The 15,337-nt window shown below is 35.9% G+C and overlaps 1 protein-coding gene across 10 annotated transcripts in view; it reads right to left on the bottom strand.

Moving 5' to 3' along the window:
- Nucleotides 1–15,337, bottom strand: part of LOC109594334 (cAMP-regulated phosphoprotein 21) — a 54,158-nt gene that overhangs the window by 1,455 nt on the left and 37,366 nt on the right. For 5 of the 10 annotated variants that reach the window (XM_049967811.1, XM_049967829.1, XM_049967827.1 and 2 more), the window contains 18 exons: nucleotides 11,212–11,270; nucleotides 8,694–8,806; nucleotides 7,425–7,687; nucleotides 7,193–7,363; nucleotides 6,950–7,012; nucleotides 6,229–6,452; nucleotides 6,025–6,166; nucleotides 5,108–5,462; nucleotides 4,064–4,189; nucleotides 3,713–3,860; nucleotides 3,394–3,638; nucleotides 3,130–3,335; nucleotides 2,842–3,073; nucleotides 2,122–2,311; nucleotides 1,642–2,060; nucleotides 1,318–1,584; nucleotides 217–352; nucleotides 48–159 (listed from right to left, as the gene is read on the bottom strand). In XM_049967811.1, coding sequence (XP_049823768.1) covers nucleotides 48–159; nucleotides 217–352; nucleotides 1,318–1,584; nucleotides 1,642–2,060; nucleotides 2,122–2,311; nucleotides 2,842–3,073; nucleotides 3,130–3,335; nucleotides 3,394–3,638; nucleotides 3,713–3,860; nucleotides 4,064–4,189; nucleotides 5,108–5,462; nucleotides 6,025–6,166; nucleotides 6,229–6,452; nucleotides 6,950–7,012; nucleotides 7,193–7,363; nucleotides 7,425–7,687; nucleotides 8,694–8,777 — 3,383 coding nt within the window. In that variant the 5' untranslated portion in view covers nucleotides 8,778–8,806; nucleotides 11,212–11,270. Of the gene's footprint in view, nucleotides 1–47; nucleotides 160–216; nucleotides 353–1,317; nucleotides 1,585–1,641; nucleotides 2,061–2,121; nucleotides 2,312–2,841; nucleotides 3,074–3,129; nucleotides 3,336–3,393; nucleotides 3,639–3,712; nucleotides 3,861–4,063; nucleotides 4,190–5,107; nucleotides 5,463–6,024; nucleotides 6,167–6,228; nucleotides 6,453–6,949; nucleotides 7,013–7,192; nucleotides 7,364–7,424; nucleotides 7,688–8,693; nucleotides 8,807–11,211; nucleotides 11,271–15,337 lie in introns of those variants that run through there. The other 5 variants (XM_049967833.1, XM_049967838.1, XM_049967843.1 and 2 more) reach the window with 5 other exon arrangements.

Below are 15,337 nucleotides of genomic sequence, written 5' to 3'. Positions count from 1 at the left end.
GCAAACGTACAAACTGAACGTTAAAACATTCAATCGAACGAACTTACTTGGATTTCCTTCCTTTATGAGATCGGTTTTCAGATCCATGGCTGATGGGTTGATGTTTGTTGTTAAGTGGGAGTTGTTGTCTATACACTGTTGGTTGACCTCTACCGGCAGCTAAAACAATCGCAATTTCGTATTCTCCGATCTAATACTAACTGGTAATCTACCTACGTTGTAAAATATAAGGCATTTTTTGATGAAGCATATTGGGAGGCAGTGACATCCGTTGTCTTTCGTAATCACTAGCGGGGGTTGGGGAACGACTACTTCTGTTTGTTCCAGGTGTGGACGTTCTAACATTGCTCATCTAAAAAAAATGAGTTCTAATACATGGTAACACTACATTACTAGCGAAACTAGTGACTGAGAATCTAATAGTTAGCATTCGAATACTTCTGAGAATCGAATGATTATATGAATTAAAACTGTCCTGACTGTTTGATTCATTTTAGATTCCTTATAAACAATAGGACAACAAAATGGTTTTCTCGTTTGTGTTTGTGGAAAACAATGAACTAATCTAAGGTTATAATATGTTGATTCCTAAATTGTTACCAGATTTCGCTCTAGTTTAGATTGAGGTGATAATAGAAATTTCATCTATTCGTATACCTGGACATACCAATAAAATATGAAATAAATACTATAGACATTTGTATTGATCTAAAAAAGGTTCCTCCTTGAACAGTAAATTTAAAACAATTTGAAAAACCTTTAAAGATTGACTTTGTTTTGGCTAAACATTTGAATTAATATTGGATTATCCTCAAATAAGGCACGTTATCAAAGATTCACAAAATTTACTCATTTGTTTAAATGGTAGACAGCATTTTTTTGGGAAGCATAAGCCAGATAGCACAAGGTTAATGGAAGCTACGCTTTTAAACTTTAATGTTCTTAGATGTAATGTGAGCTACAGAAAAAGATGAACAGCTAGGTGATTGTGGAGAAGAATTGGAACAAATCTTCAATTTCATGCTCGTTGTGTAAAAGAAAATTAAGTGATGAGTAATGAATTTGCTTTTTGAACTGAATACTAAACTAACTAGAACTAAATCTGATAAATGAGGTGCATCTGATTTTGCACTCGTAAATTACCCAAGAGCTGTTGGTACCAAAATGTCCTTTATCCTGTATTATCGAAGCTATATGTAAGACGTAAAAAAATAAAAAACTAACTACAATGAAGTTGCCGAAAGTGAGTAAATAAGAACAAACTACGTGTCGATAGTTCAGTATTCGAATACTGCATGTGCCCATCACGACCCGTACCTGTCTAAAAATCTGCGGGGCGGGGAACGTTGGTGCGTACGCGGTATAATGAAGCGGCGTGTCCGGCGGCGTCCGGAACAGCCCCGCATTCGGCGGGCAGTATCCCGATACGACCGTGGCGGCCGGCGAATTGGTGCCAGTACTGCTCTGGCTCGAACCCATCACGAAGCCCTTGTTGCCCCCGCCACCGCCGAATTTGTTGCCCTTCCCAAAACACTTGGGCCTCTCAAGCTGTGCAACCGATGCGGCGCACTTGCCCGGCTGGCCCTGCAATCACACCTATCATGAGTACGAGCCACAATCGTATGTGTGAATTTCCCTTGCCTGTCCGGTGATACTCATGGCCTGCATACCTTGGGCGACTTGCATGTAGGCCTGCTGCTGTCCCACATCCTGCATCGCGTAGGTCGGGTTCGAGGCGGAGCTGGCGCAACTGTTCGGTGTCGGCGTGCTGGGATAGGCCGGTGCAGTCACGTTCGGCGCCATCGGGGCGGCCGCCGCTCCCGGATACATGCCGCCCGGGTACATGGTGGCGGTCGCGTTGCCAGGCGTGTACAACACCTGCTGGTGATTGGGGTACACGAGCTGGCCTGTCGATTGGCTGGCCTGCGGGGGTGGTGGGGCGGCCGTCTGGTACACCATCTGCACCTGGTTCGAGTATACCGGTATTATGTCGCCGGCACCGGCAGTTTGGGGCGCTTGTGCCATGTAATTTGCGGATGGATATGCTTGGGGTATATATCCTGGAATTAAAGCGTAATTATTGGTCCTAGAAGTTGAATTTGGATTTTGAATTTAATTTACCTGTTTGGTTTTGTGGTAATTGCATAGCGTAACGTTGAACACTTGAATTTTGCGGATTGTTTTGGTAATACGCGATAGGTTGTTGGTTCCAATAGGCAGCTGGTTGTTGGAAAGCAACTTGAGATTGTGCTGGTCCCACTCCTTCAGAAACGAAATATGGGCTGGTCATATCTGGAATGGGTGGACCCTCCTGTGAAAATAAACAACAAATTATTATCAAATTATCTGTCTGTCTGTCTTTTATAACATTACTTATAATCACAAAATGTTAATAACATTAGACTTTACGCTGTATTTAATTAGTTTTTTACTAGAAACAAGAAGCACAAGTAATTCTGTTCTCAATCATTCAGTTATGTATTTCTACAGATATTTTTCATAATTTATTTGGTTTTGTTGATCAGAAGACAATTTCATCAGAAAAATGAGATTTTTAATTTACAAACTTAATAATATGAAAGTATCAGGTAAGTAACCTATATAGGATACTAAATTCAATGAAAAAATTACTTTTACAACAAATAACAATAATTTCTACATGCTTCTTATATAGGAAAATAAATACAAATAAAAGTAATATTTTTAAATATTTTTCCTTAAAACTGCCTGTTCAACTAGTCCTAAGTGTGATTGTAGAATAACCTAAAATACAAATAATCAAAAAAAAATTGTCCCATTTTGGACTGGGATGTTGGTTAACATTTTCAATTAAATACTCACCAGTCGACCGTCGTATTGCTGTGTGGTTATTGGCATGGCAGCATAAGGGGCAGCTGTGTAGACAACGTAGGGTTGTTGCGCTTGATAAACGGACACATTCTCTGGATTAGCCGAGTATCCACCGTTGAACATGAAGGAATGCTGGGACATATTGCTGATAGTTTCCTGGTTCTGTACGAATTGAAAAGATTTGTTGTGCTGGGGCGTGCCAGCCGGTGAAGTATATGGCAGACTGTAAAGAAATCAGTAAATAAACTACACTAAGATATCCGAAATGTCGCAATGAACCTGGGACTAGTTGCTGTGGTGGTGACATTGGATTTTGTCCTGACAGGTGAAACTTTAGCCGATCTCTTTTTGGGCGACGTCGACGTTTCTTTCGCAGCGTATTTTATCGGTGATGGCGGTGGTTTGTTGGAGGTGACGTGCACCGGAGGGTTGTCCGGGTCGTAGTGGTAAATGGATCCGTCTTGGTTCTTAATCGGTTTGCCGGTCTACAACAATAAATTGTTACAGCAGGTCTGTGGTGGGACATTACTAAGGGATAATTACTTGTGGATTAATGATGACGCTTCCTTTGGGCACGTTGTGGATGTCTGTGACCGCCCACACCAGCTGATCGGGAACGTTTTCCGGCGTGTCTCCACAGGACGAAGAGTCCTGACCACCGGGTGGATGAGGCGTCGATGTGGGTGACGGTGTAACGGACTCCGACATCTGAGATTGGGACTTGTAGCCCGAACTCGACGGACTCAGGCGCCACGATACCGAGCTCGCTGCTGAATCTGGAATCGTGCCTGATAATGATACTAAATAGAACATTCGAACAATGCGAAACAGTTATTATAATGTCACCGTTGCGGATATTAACCTTGTTTTGTTAGCAGCCTCGGACCGGCACTGTGGGTGGACATTACGCTGTCGCCTCTGCTCAGCACCGATACTCCTCCGTACCCTCCAAAACTGTAGCTTTTAGCCACACATGGTCGCAACGTCTCACCGGTTTCTTCCGACTGTACCTATAGCAAATGTTGAATGTGAATAACTTATACAACTGCATTACAGTAAAACCACAACGTGAAGACGAAAAATCAATTCTACACTACTATATTTAAAAACTACTTCAGTCCAGTTTGGCCGTTCCTTATGTGAATTTGCGTAAGTATCGAAGCCATACAAAGTGAAAATAAAACACTAGCTACAACAACCATGTAATTGATACCTTGATCAGTTTCCCGATGTGCTTGCGGTGAGAATCCGGGGGTTGGAGCCTGAACTTTCCAGAGTATTCGCTCTCTGTACTCGACCAGGGCATCTCCGCCCATTCATAATCTGAGCCGTCAAGCATCTGAAAGGGACGAACAACTTACTACGCCTTCAAACACAATGTACATGTGGAATATAAACAATTTAAAGAAGGTGTTTTTACAGAATTAAACTGTAAAGCAACTGTACAAAGAGCCATTCTTCAATTGAACAAACCAAGCAATGGTGTGTGGAACATTTCTTAGAAAAAAGGTGCATTATGCGGTAAATCAATTCCGCTGCGAAATAAAAATTACATTTCCAATTGGATCCAAAGTATCAGTAATGCAAATCGCCGACCTTTGCATAAATCAAGTCTATATTTAAATAAACACGATGAAAAACGATAGAGTTAATTACTTCGCCCTATTAATTAGACAAGAGAAAAAGCAACACTTTTCCCGGTCTCGTGCCCGTCAGGCCGTCAAGAATCCATAAATACGATTCGTCTATTTATAGGGAACAATAAAAAACCCCCGCTATCAGGTCGAACTGACCTTATGATAACTCTACACTCCTTTCGCGTGATCCCGTGCCGTTGGCGGGCAACTCTGAAATGTAATGGGGCGCTATTTTTAATAGGAGGGAAATTTTAAAACTAAAAATACTAGGACGGATTGTGATCGCAGGCTTTAATCGACTGATACACATAATAATTATGAGGAAGCACGCGTGAACTTTGTCATTTTAGGACGGGAGCAATTTGTTCCATGAGGTCTTTAAACGCCGTATGTCGTGTTAACAAAGAATAAGAACAAACAATTTGTTAAATTATTCATTTTACACGCCCAGCAGAACACAAATTGGACGAACTAAAATCGGCTTTTGGTGGATGCTAAAAATAACTCGTTATTTATAAACATCTGTATCAATAAACTTCAGAATTATTTATTATGACTATGGATAATTTAATGTACCTCTTACGTTTTTAATGGCCCAATTAATCATGTTAACATCTCACCTCTCTATTAAAGATCCTCCTCCGCACCTTCTCATATTCCTCCTCGCGTTCCTCGAAGCTCTTGCTTCGTCTGTTCTCCAAGCTGAGGGAACGATCCGGCGACTTGAATCCGTAATCCTCGATGCTGTTCGAGTCCCTCTTCAGGATCGAGCGACGAGGCTCCTCCGCGAAAACGATGTCCTCCTTGATGTGCTCTTTGAAGGGCACGTCCGGAATACGGGTCGCCTTCGTCTTATTCACCACGACGCATTTGCCCGAGGACTCGATGTTGTGATCCATACCGAAATAAGCGGCGCAACGATGTACAAGCATACGCTGGTAGCTTGACATAGGCGGGAATTTGTAATGCGTTTGACTGGAAAGTGTTTCAATTAGAATCGGCGACTGGAAATGTTTGAAGTTTAAGTACAAACTTTTTACCAACTTCACGAACTTTAATGGGGGGCAATGAAAAGTAACTATTTTTCCTGACGTTTGACATAGTATCAAAGATTAAATACATGCAGTTATTACGTTTAAAGTAAACGTATATATTTAATCTTTGATAAAATCTTGTATTACATTTAATTATAAATTGCCCGAGTTTTTTATATATCATAAATCGTTTTGATCTCTGAACCTCCTAATCTAAAATTAATAGACGCTGCTCTTAAATTTTCTCGCTTGCAACGATTTTATTTGCTTACATGCACAGAAATGTAAGGAAATAAAAAATAAATCGAATTTCTTGTTGTGAGTACTTTAAAACTTTTCTCATTTTCGGCCTACAAGTTTATGCGACCTTAACAGTGTTACACGTTGTGATTTCGACCTAATAAATGATAAAGTCCCTAAACTTATTCGTTAATTGGATTTCGAAACTTTCAACCTACTCGTATTTAATCAATTCGCCAAAAATAAATAACGTATCAACTTACTTTTTATCTTTGGCAAGAGTGACTAGTTCCTGTTCAATTCGTAACATAAGCGCCCTATCCTTGGCGTTTCTATTCAGGGTTTCTGGAATGAAAACTTCTAGATCCACACCTGTCGTGTCGGTGTATTGTTCAGAACTACTATCTGCAACGGAACGGGAGAAAAACGTCGGATGCCTCGATTTGCATTTAATCGAAATAAATTACCTCTAGATAAGCACGGCGAGTTGGACAAACTGCCCTCGAAGCTGCCCAAAGAGGAGCTCTGTTGTCTAAGTTTGCCTCTGGAACTGGACCTTGCCACAGACAGTGTGTTTGCGCTGATCACATTGTTATTGATGTTAGTCACGTTGTTGTTTAGATTCTTTTCCTGGTTGAGGCATTTTACGCAGCTTTGGGTTGGGCAATCACATATCACTTTTTTCTTATTACTGTAAAACGTCGAATCATTTTACTGTTGGGTGAAATTTGAGCTGACCAATATTGCAAATCATATTTGTCATGGGACTGAAATTGAGACTATAAAGGGAAGTGCTCAATTCAATTAAAAATACCTCCACCAACGAATGACATACCTAATTGATTGGAATTGTAATAATGAGCTATTCGCGTGAGATCAAATAAAAAAATCCTAAAACTCACCGGTCAATTGAAATGAATCTAGTTTTAGAAAAACCAGTGCCAACAATTGTCCGGTGATTTATTGAAAAGCTCTAAACAAACTGTACAATAATGTTGTATTTAAATGCATGCACATAATTATTAAATAGTATGGTATGTTGCTATATTACATTACAACTTTGGTTGTGTGTTTTGTTCGATTGTTTCACTGGTGTATTGTGAAAGACCTTGCTAATTTAAGATTTCTTTCTACATTTGCTAATGTACTGGTTGATGTGTTGGTGAAATAATACTTTGAGCAACTTACTATGCGGCAATGTATATTAATTCAGTTCCACCATAGATTTTTCTTAAATATCTCTCGTTCATGCTGTAAAACAGATTCTGTTGTATTGATTGCACCCCCATGTTGATAAAAATCAACCAACGCAGCAATAAAAGCTTATCGATTTTTCAAAATTTGCTTTATACTGTTTACCAACAAAACCCACCCGCTTTCTATTTTTACCGGGGTTAATCTCGACCATGAAAACTTTTAAACATCACTTACCTATTATTATGACTAGATTGTTTGTGTTCCTTGTCCAGGTTTTGCCTGTTCAGCTTATTGAGGTATTTAGGACTGCAACCACCCTCACCGTCCGAATAAGCTGTGCTGTCGTTGTCTGGACCACCGCCCCCACAACCGTGGGGCACCGAGGAAGCACTGTGTGGAGAACATCTGCAACGAAACCAACAAAACAATCATGGTACCGCAAAAAAGTACATCCAACAATGATTACCTGGAGGTGGGAGAAGGTACTAACGTGGTTGTCGGCGAGGTGCAGACGTTGGACGACCGTGCCGGGGAGTTCCCCCGGCTAATCGACGGGCTGAGCACGACGAGCGGCTTCGCTGCGGCGCTGACGTCGGCCGGCGACAGTTCCGGCGACGGCGTCAGCTTTATCGCCGGCTGCACCAGGTGACCGCCGCCGCAGGGCGACGGCTCACGGGGCGGCGACTGCTCCTCGCGCATCGCATGGCTGCGCACCAAAAATTTCGAATTCTGTAACATAAATGACGAGCAACCGTTTAATTAGTCGATGCGAATGCGGAGTCGCCAAAGGAAATTTGCTTTTCACCATCTCCGCAAAGATAATTAAACGTGCTTTTAATGACATTATCTTAAATTGAATTTACTGTTTAATCAGTAATTGATGGTAAATTAAACGCTGGAATGGAATTTAATTTAAAATGTATCTTTTTCTAATTCCTTGCCGGTAATTAAGATTTTATGATATGTGATATTTGTTAATTCGAATCGGTGGTTTAAACTAATGTTGGATTAAATGGGAAGCATCGTGTAGTAATCAATTAATTTAATTAAATGTTTTTATATAATAAACAAATAATAATTAGTCAAACATTAGTAATTCACTTTGTTGTTCATGACCGAGCATCAATTTGAAATTAATTTATCGTGAATATTCTGTATAATTTAAATGCCATTGTCTAAAATTCGGTGATTCATGAAATTTAATTTGCTATTCAATTTATATAATACTTAATAATTAATTTTTAAACTCAAACACCTAAAAATAAACTGTTAGTTAATCGTTGTAAATTAAAGTGGAACTGCGCCGCAATAGGTTTGGCATATAATTTGTTAAATGCATTTCCAATCCCCAATTTCAATTAACATTTCATAAATCCAAGTAACTGTATTAAATTCAAATTGATACTTTCCTAATTGTAATAGTAAAATGCGTCTAAAAAAGGAATCAGGAAATCGATAAAATGAATAAACTGAATGTTGGAGTGCCTGAAAGAACATAATCCACATTAAACAAACTAAATAAACGTTTTCGAAATTATGATTCAACTGTTAACATGGCAGAAAAAGAGAAAATAAAATAAAAAAATAAACTACGGACCACTTCAAGTCCCATTCAGGCTGTTCCATAAATGCCGGGAGCCACGATAATAATAACTCTGTGCATTTATTTCCCATACGTAACACTAAAAGCCCCTTTGAGGCTACGATTCATGCAAAGCAACCGTGTCGCACTTACTCGGCCTCTGAACGAGGAGTTCGTGGTTGTTTGTTTCCCATCTTCGTTTTCCATTATAGCATTCGATGAACCCCTCTGCTGCATTGTGTTAACTGAAGAGTATGTAAATGTATCTGGAAGGAAGACATTAGAATTTGTCAGAATATATACTAAATAAAGTGAGATACTAATAAACTAATAAAAAATAAACCATAAATCGATTTAAAGTATTTAAAAAATTAATTACATGGGACATTTTGTTATTTTCATTGTTGCAGCACAACAGAACATATTGCAATAGCAAAATACTTATGTGGTTGAAGAATAACACAACTAAAAATAAAACTTTATTGTTTTTATTATTGTGATAAAACAACGAAATAACGAAATACATGTGTATGTCGTTAATTAAAAATAAAAAAGTCTGCTATACGACCTTGCTTTTGGCATAAGGTTTTGCTTTAAATACATTCCTAGTTCTGATGACGCGTTACAATATCATCAATACGTCTTCTATCATTTCTGTGTTCCAGATTTTTTATAACAAGATCAAATATTGTTAATCTAAATTGCCTTTTTTATTAGAAAATATGCTATTATGATACTTCATTTGTACGTATCAAAACTTTCTAATATGCTCTTAGTATCAGTCAATTAGCTATTTTATGTCAGAATAACTAGATACAGTTTTAAATTGGGTTATCTAAACCGAGTCGTCAGAATTAATCTGAATAGTGTTCGTTAGCCATTTGGTATGAAATCTTGAGTCAAATGGGTATTCAGGTCGATATTAAGTGATAAATAAGAAAAATAAAATTTTGATTCTTTATTTTAAATAGTTACAAGAAATTAATGGTAGTTAACCATCGTTCAAACAGATTAAGATGTATTTTGTGATGAAAAAAGACCTTTAATTGTTGTCATTATTATTATTATTCACCCTTCTTTTTATTAACAATTTTATGTTGTTCCTTCGTATTCTCCTTAACTCACACCGTAGATATTTAGATCTAGCGACTTGACATATCATTCTACCAATTTTCATTATCCTTAAACCATTAAATGGTGATACTTGTGACTTAAAATTTTTAAAAAGTAAGCTTGAACTATATCTAATATAGTATCTAAGAAAACATTTAGGCCCTGAAATTGGTTAAGAATATCTTCTTAAATGTGTGCCCATCGTGAGTACTTAATATTATAAGTTGGGCTGAAAAGTTCGTAGGTTAGCATAGAAAATATCTTTTTTTTGATAGAATTTGATTTTATTATTCAATATAATTGCCTTAGAGTGCGTCCTTTCACATCGATACACTTATTCCAGTGATTTTTCAACTTTTTGATCCTGTCCGAAAATTAAAAAATTAATTTAATTTCCTCCTCGAAATGAATTTTTTATTGATGAGCCACCTTTTGAGGTTTGGGAAGAGATAATAGTCCGATGGAGGTAAATCTGACGAATAAGGTGGATGGGGAAGCAATTGGAGCCTTAAATCGATGCTCTTATTAATATAGGGCTGGATGACTTGTGATGAAGTAGACCAATTATACATTTGTAAAGGACAAATGAAAAAACAAAAGTATATATCGGTGTTGGAAACTAATTTATATCCATAACAAAATTTTATAGTGACCCAAATCTGAAGAAACCAAATTTACAACAAGATAATTGAACATTCATCAAGTAACAAGAATCAATGGTTTAAGAAAAATCGAATAAAGTTGAGAGAATAGTATGTTAATGTGAATTACATAAAATTATTGTTAAAAACTTTAAGCTTTCCTGTAAATTAGACTCATCAAACCACCTAATATTTGCTCAATCTTCTTCTGTGAAGTACCTAAGCCTTTCAACATAACCTAAACATAATATTAATATTCCGCCATTCAATTTTCAAGAACATTATAACCATCAAAATAGTCCTTCATAGACTATCAAAGAAATACAGAGGAAGAACAAATTAAATAGATGGAGAAGTGTGTTAGTTAAGTTTAGAGATTTATTATTATTGATAGCAATTTGTTCAAAATATTTGACTGTATAATTTCTTCAGTCACCGTCCGTCTTTTAATATGAATACATAAAAATTTAGTTAGAAAATTAATGAATACTATTGTTAAAAACTTTTAAGCTTTCCTGAAAATAAATGCCATCACACTACTCAATGTTTTTCAATCTTCACTTTTGAAATACTTAGGACTTTCAACCCATTCTAAACAGCATTTCTGTTAAAAAGCTTTGGTTTCTTTCGGACACAAGATCAGTAGATTAAAATACGATCACAGACGAAGTATTTTTTTACCTTGTTCGTCTAGTAAGTTTTGTCAATTTCATTTTCATTCAATTGAAAACCAAGTAACGCAGTATATCAACTAAAATATAAGGGTGAATTCATGGTGACTGGAGTTAGTATATAATCAAGTTGGAGTTTAATCACGGCTCGAGATAATCTGGTTTGTAACATCGAGTTAATCCATCTCTAGTTATGACCGTAAGCGCATAATATGCGTGTACGTTATAAATAGTTTTAATACTTACTTATGCCTTATTAGTTCCATACGTGATAATTTATAGGAAGTAAATGCCTAGTCAGTTGCCTGAAACAATAACGTTTATATTAGAACAAATTGTTTAATAATTAATCCTAGGATTATGTAGTTCCATAAAATTGAGCGTAACTCGCATAAAATATTTTAACAATTTCATTAATAGTACAATTATAGAACAACACATTGACGTCAGAATTTTCACATAAAACTTTATACCCAGATTTTAAATTAGAAAACAATATTTTCTGGATAATAAAACGGCGTCATTTACTTCCTGATGCAGTTTTATGTTTATTACATACAGTATAACCGGTGGAAATAAACGAAATCAAAATATAATCATTCCGGTTATATTTAGCTTTTGCAATCTCAAAATTTAACGATCCCATAAACATGCCGTGAGTAACAAAAACGAAAATGTTTGAATGCAGTCGTGTATACATCGTTTAATTTCATCTGGCGTTTAGATTCAATTAATCACGGCCGATGTTTAGTTTCGAACGACATTGTATTCGATTAATGGAGGACGGACCGTTTGTTTTTGTTCCTGGTGCGCGAAAAATTGATATATTAAACCAGACGGCTGCATCCCATGGACCTTTGCAGCGGCGGTTGCCGGCTAAGTGAATGCTAAACGTGTATCGATCGTGCACCCCGTCGGTGTTTCTCTAGCTCATTGCTCCACATTTCTACCGTGCGACGTCCTCCATTTCCTACAATATGTCCTCCGCACACACACAAAGGACCGATGAAAAACGCCGGGCGCGAATCACTCACGTCCCCATTTTAAACCGTACCCATCGCATTAATTAAACGTCTGTTACGTACCCGCAGACAAAGCACTCGGTCGTCGCGACCGAATATTGAATTATTTTACGCGGTACGGTTGATGTCGTTCGCACGGCACCTTTGAGCCGCCGCTCCTTTGAGACGTTACCTTCGGCAAAGACGTCGGACGACGGCACTGAGTGCCACAGCGTTCGCAACCCGGAATTGTTCCGGGTCGTTTTCCGAACACAAAACGCCTAATTGCGATTAATTAAGGCGACGACGATTCGCCCGGTGCCGAAAACGGAAAGTTTATTCATCGAGGTTTTATAAAGATTAAAACGTTTAGTGCGTCGGATCGGTCTAATTGGACTGGGCCATACATAATGGTCCAGTAACAGTTTAAATTGCTGCGCCATAAACACTATGTAATCTAGACGAATGGATGGAGGCTTTCTGTTGTTTATTTGTATGACGGTTATGTGGATACAGTGGTGCCTTTCGCTGGTTTGAGGTCAATTGACCGGTCAAATATCCTTCAATTTACTTGATCAAGGATATGTTTTATATGGACCAATTTAAAGAAAATATTAATATTCGATAACCCTAAATTAATAACTCTAAATTTACTATATCAAAAGTCTCCTAGAAAACCGTTATTTAATGGCTTCGTTAGAGAATTTTTAGACCACCACTTTGTTTAGGTTCTCACGAATCGTTTCAGATTTTTGATGGGTTTTCTTAAAACTAATCTTGCATATATTACTCGTAAAATAGTCGTAAAATCGTATAAAATTTATTTTAAAATATATTTATCTTAATCTATATGTTAATTGATTTTTAACATATGTGGTTTCTCTTCGAACCCTTTTCAATTGTCAGGATGTGGTCGCACAGTGGGTTCGAAGTTTGAATGGTTGGATTTCTACAGGTCTACAACTATTCAATAAAATATTCTTAAGTTAAATTAAATTAATTAATTAAAAGATTTAATAAATTACCTATACTTGAAATCTTAGAGAATTGTAAGTCTGTTATTTTTATTTTTCAATATAAGTAAATTTAGTTAATGAACCGAGTTTTACATTATTGAAAATATTTGTACAGTGGTTTTTCCTTATGCAAACAATATCAGAACTGTAATTGTATTGAAATAATGTATTGTATTTTATTTTGAATTGCAATAAGGTTTTTTAGACCAAGTATATTATTATTTAGATTAGGATTATAGAAAAACTCTTAAATTAGTTTGGCAACAATGTTGAAAAAGGAAACATTTGTTTAGTTCATCTGATTAGTTGAAGAAGGATCGTTGTTAGAGATATTATGTTTCTTAAGGGTCTTAAGTCACCACCTACTTCTTAGAATCCGAATTTATAAAAACTGTGGGATGCATTTATTTCGAAAGATTTTACCAGATTTTTTCTAGTATCAAAATCTTTTAGTTCCTTCTTGCTTATTGTTTGTCTATTAATTCTAAATCATTCACTTTCATATTTTTATTTGTTTCATATATTTATTTGTTAATACAGTTAGGTTGGTTTAATTTGAGTTTTAATTAGTAGTACAGTGAGTAAAAATTAACTAATATTTTGATTTGGTGCAAGATGTGAGTATTGTCACATAGTTGAAGATCTGTTCAACGAAAACAAAAGTTAGTGATATGGAAATTAATTATCGAATGAAAATTGTATAGTCTAACATCATCGATATCTTCGGTAAAATAAATCGCTTCCTTTAACCTGTTGTAACGAGTCTTTCAAAAAGACTTTGGTCGTACCGATTTAATATCTGAAAATTTGCTAAACCAAAGACATATTCAATTGATTCAAAAAGGTTTATATGAACTAATTCAAATTTTATTTTATAGAAAATACTAATATTCTTCCACTCCTCCTCTAACCTCTAAAGTCATTCGTATAGTATAAATCATATACTACCAAAGAGATACAAAGAAAGAGTAGATGGGAAATATGTATGCCTATATGATTTAGTCAAATCTAAAAATTGCTATAAGTCGGACTCCATAGATAGCAATTTGTCCAAAATATTTCACTGTATATTTTTTTCAAACAATGTTCGGCTAAATATCTGAAAATTGACTAATGATTATTGATTCAAAAAAGTAAAAAAGTTTATATGAACAACAATTTAAACATTAAATTGTCTCAAAATTAATAATGTTTTACCATTCTATCTTCAAGGATACTCTGATCATTTCTAAAACATTTCGTAAAGTATAAATCACACACTATCAAAGAGATACAAATAAACAGGGAATTAAATTGATGGGTAAGTGTGTACTGTATGTATAAGTGACTTAGCTACGTCTAAAAATTTCTATAAATGGAGTTCTATAGACAGCAATTTGTCCAAAATATTATATATAATTTCTTTAGACAATGTTTGGTCAAATATCTGAAAATAGACCAGACTAATGAGCAAATTTAAACAATAAATAGTCTCAAAATTTATTTTAAAGAAAATATTAATGTTTTATCATTCTATTTTCAATGATACTTGATACTAAATTTTTGTAATTGGGGCTCTATTGATAACAATTTGTCCAAAATATTTCACTGTATAATTTCTTTAGACAATGTCCAGTCAAATTTCTGAAAATTAACCAGACTAATGCCACATTGACTGAAAAAAGTAAAAAAGTTTATATGAATAAATTTAGACATAAAATTTATTTTAAAGAAAATATTAATGATCCTCCACTCTATGTTCAAAGTTACTCTAACCATCTCTAAAGCCTTTCATAAAGTATAAATCATAGACTACCAAAGAGATATATAGAAAGGGGGAATTAAATTAATGGACAAGTGTTTACTTTAGCGTATAAGTGACTTAAATAAATCTAAAAGATTTCTATAAATGGAACTCTATAGATAGCAATTTGTTCAAAATAATTCGCCGTACAATATTTTTAGTTAATGTGCGGTCAAATATCTAAAAATTGACTAGCCTAATAATATATATGAACTAATTTAAACATTTATTTTACAGAATATTATATTGGTCTATCTTTAAGGATACCCCGTCATTTCTAAAGGTTCTCTAAAAGTACAAATAAGAGAATATCAAAGAGATAGAAAGGAGGAACTAACTAGAGGAACATATGTGTACAACAACAGAATATCAACCATAAAAGGGTCACTTTCACTCTTTGTTATTAAGCTATTGGGGAACGAATTGTTTGTTGTCTTTTGTATAGGTTTATCTTCCCATTAAATAAAGTTTTAGCTGTATTAAGAATTTTGACCAACACTTTTGCGCTGAAGGTGACAAAAATTGGAGAATTCAAATAGTGGCGAATGCGCCACGTTGGTAGTCGTCAGTAT

Source organism: Aethina tumida, chromosome 1 (assembly GCF_024364675.1).
Source record: "Aethina tumida isolate Nest 87 chromosome 1, icAetTumi1.1, whole genome shotgun sequence".
Taxonomy (NCBI): domain Eukaryota; kingdom Metazoa; phylum Arthropoda; class Insecta; order Coleoptera; family Nitidulidae; genus Aethina; species Aethina tumida.
Note: the sequence above shows the minus strand (reverse complement) of the source record. Positions and strands in the feature narration are given on the sequence as shown.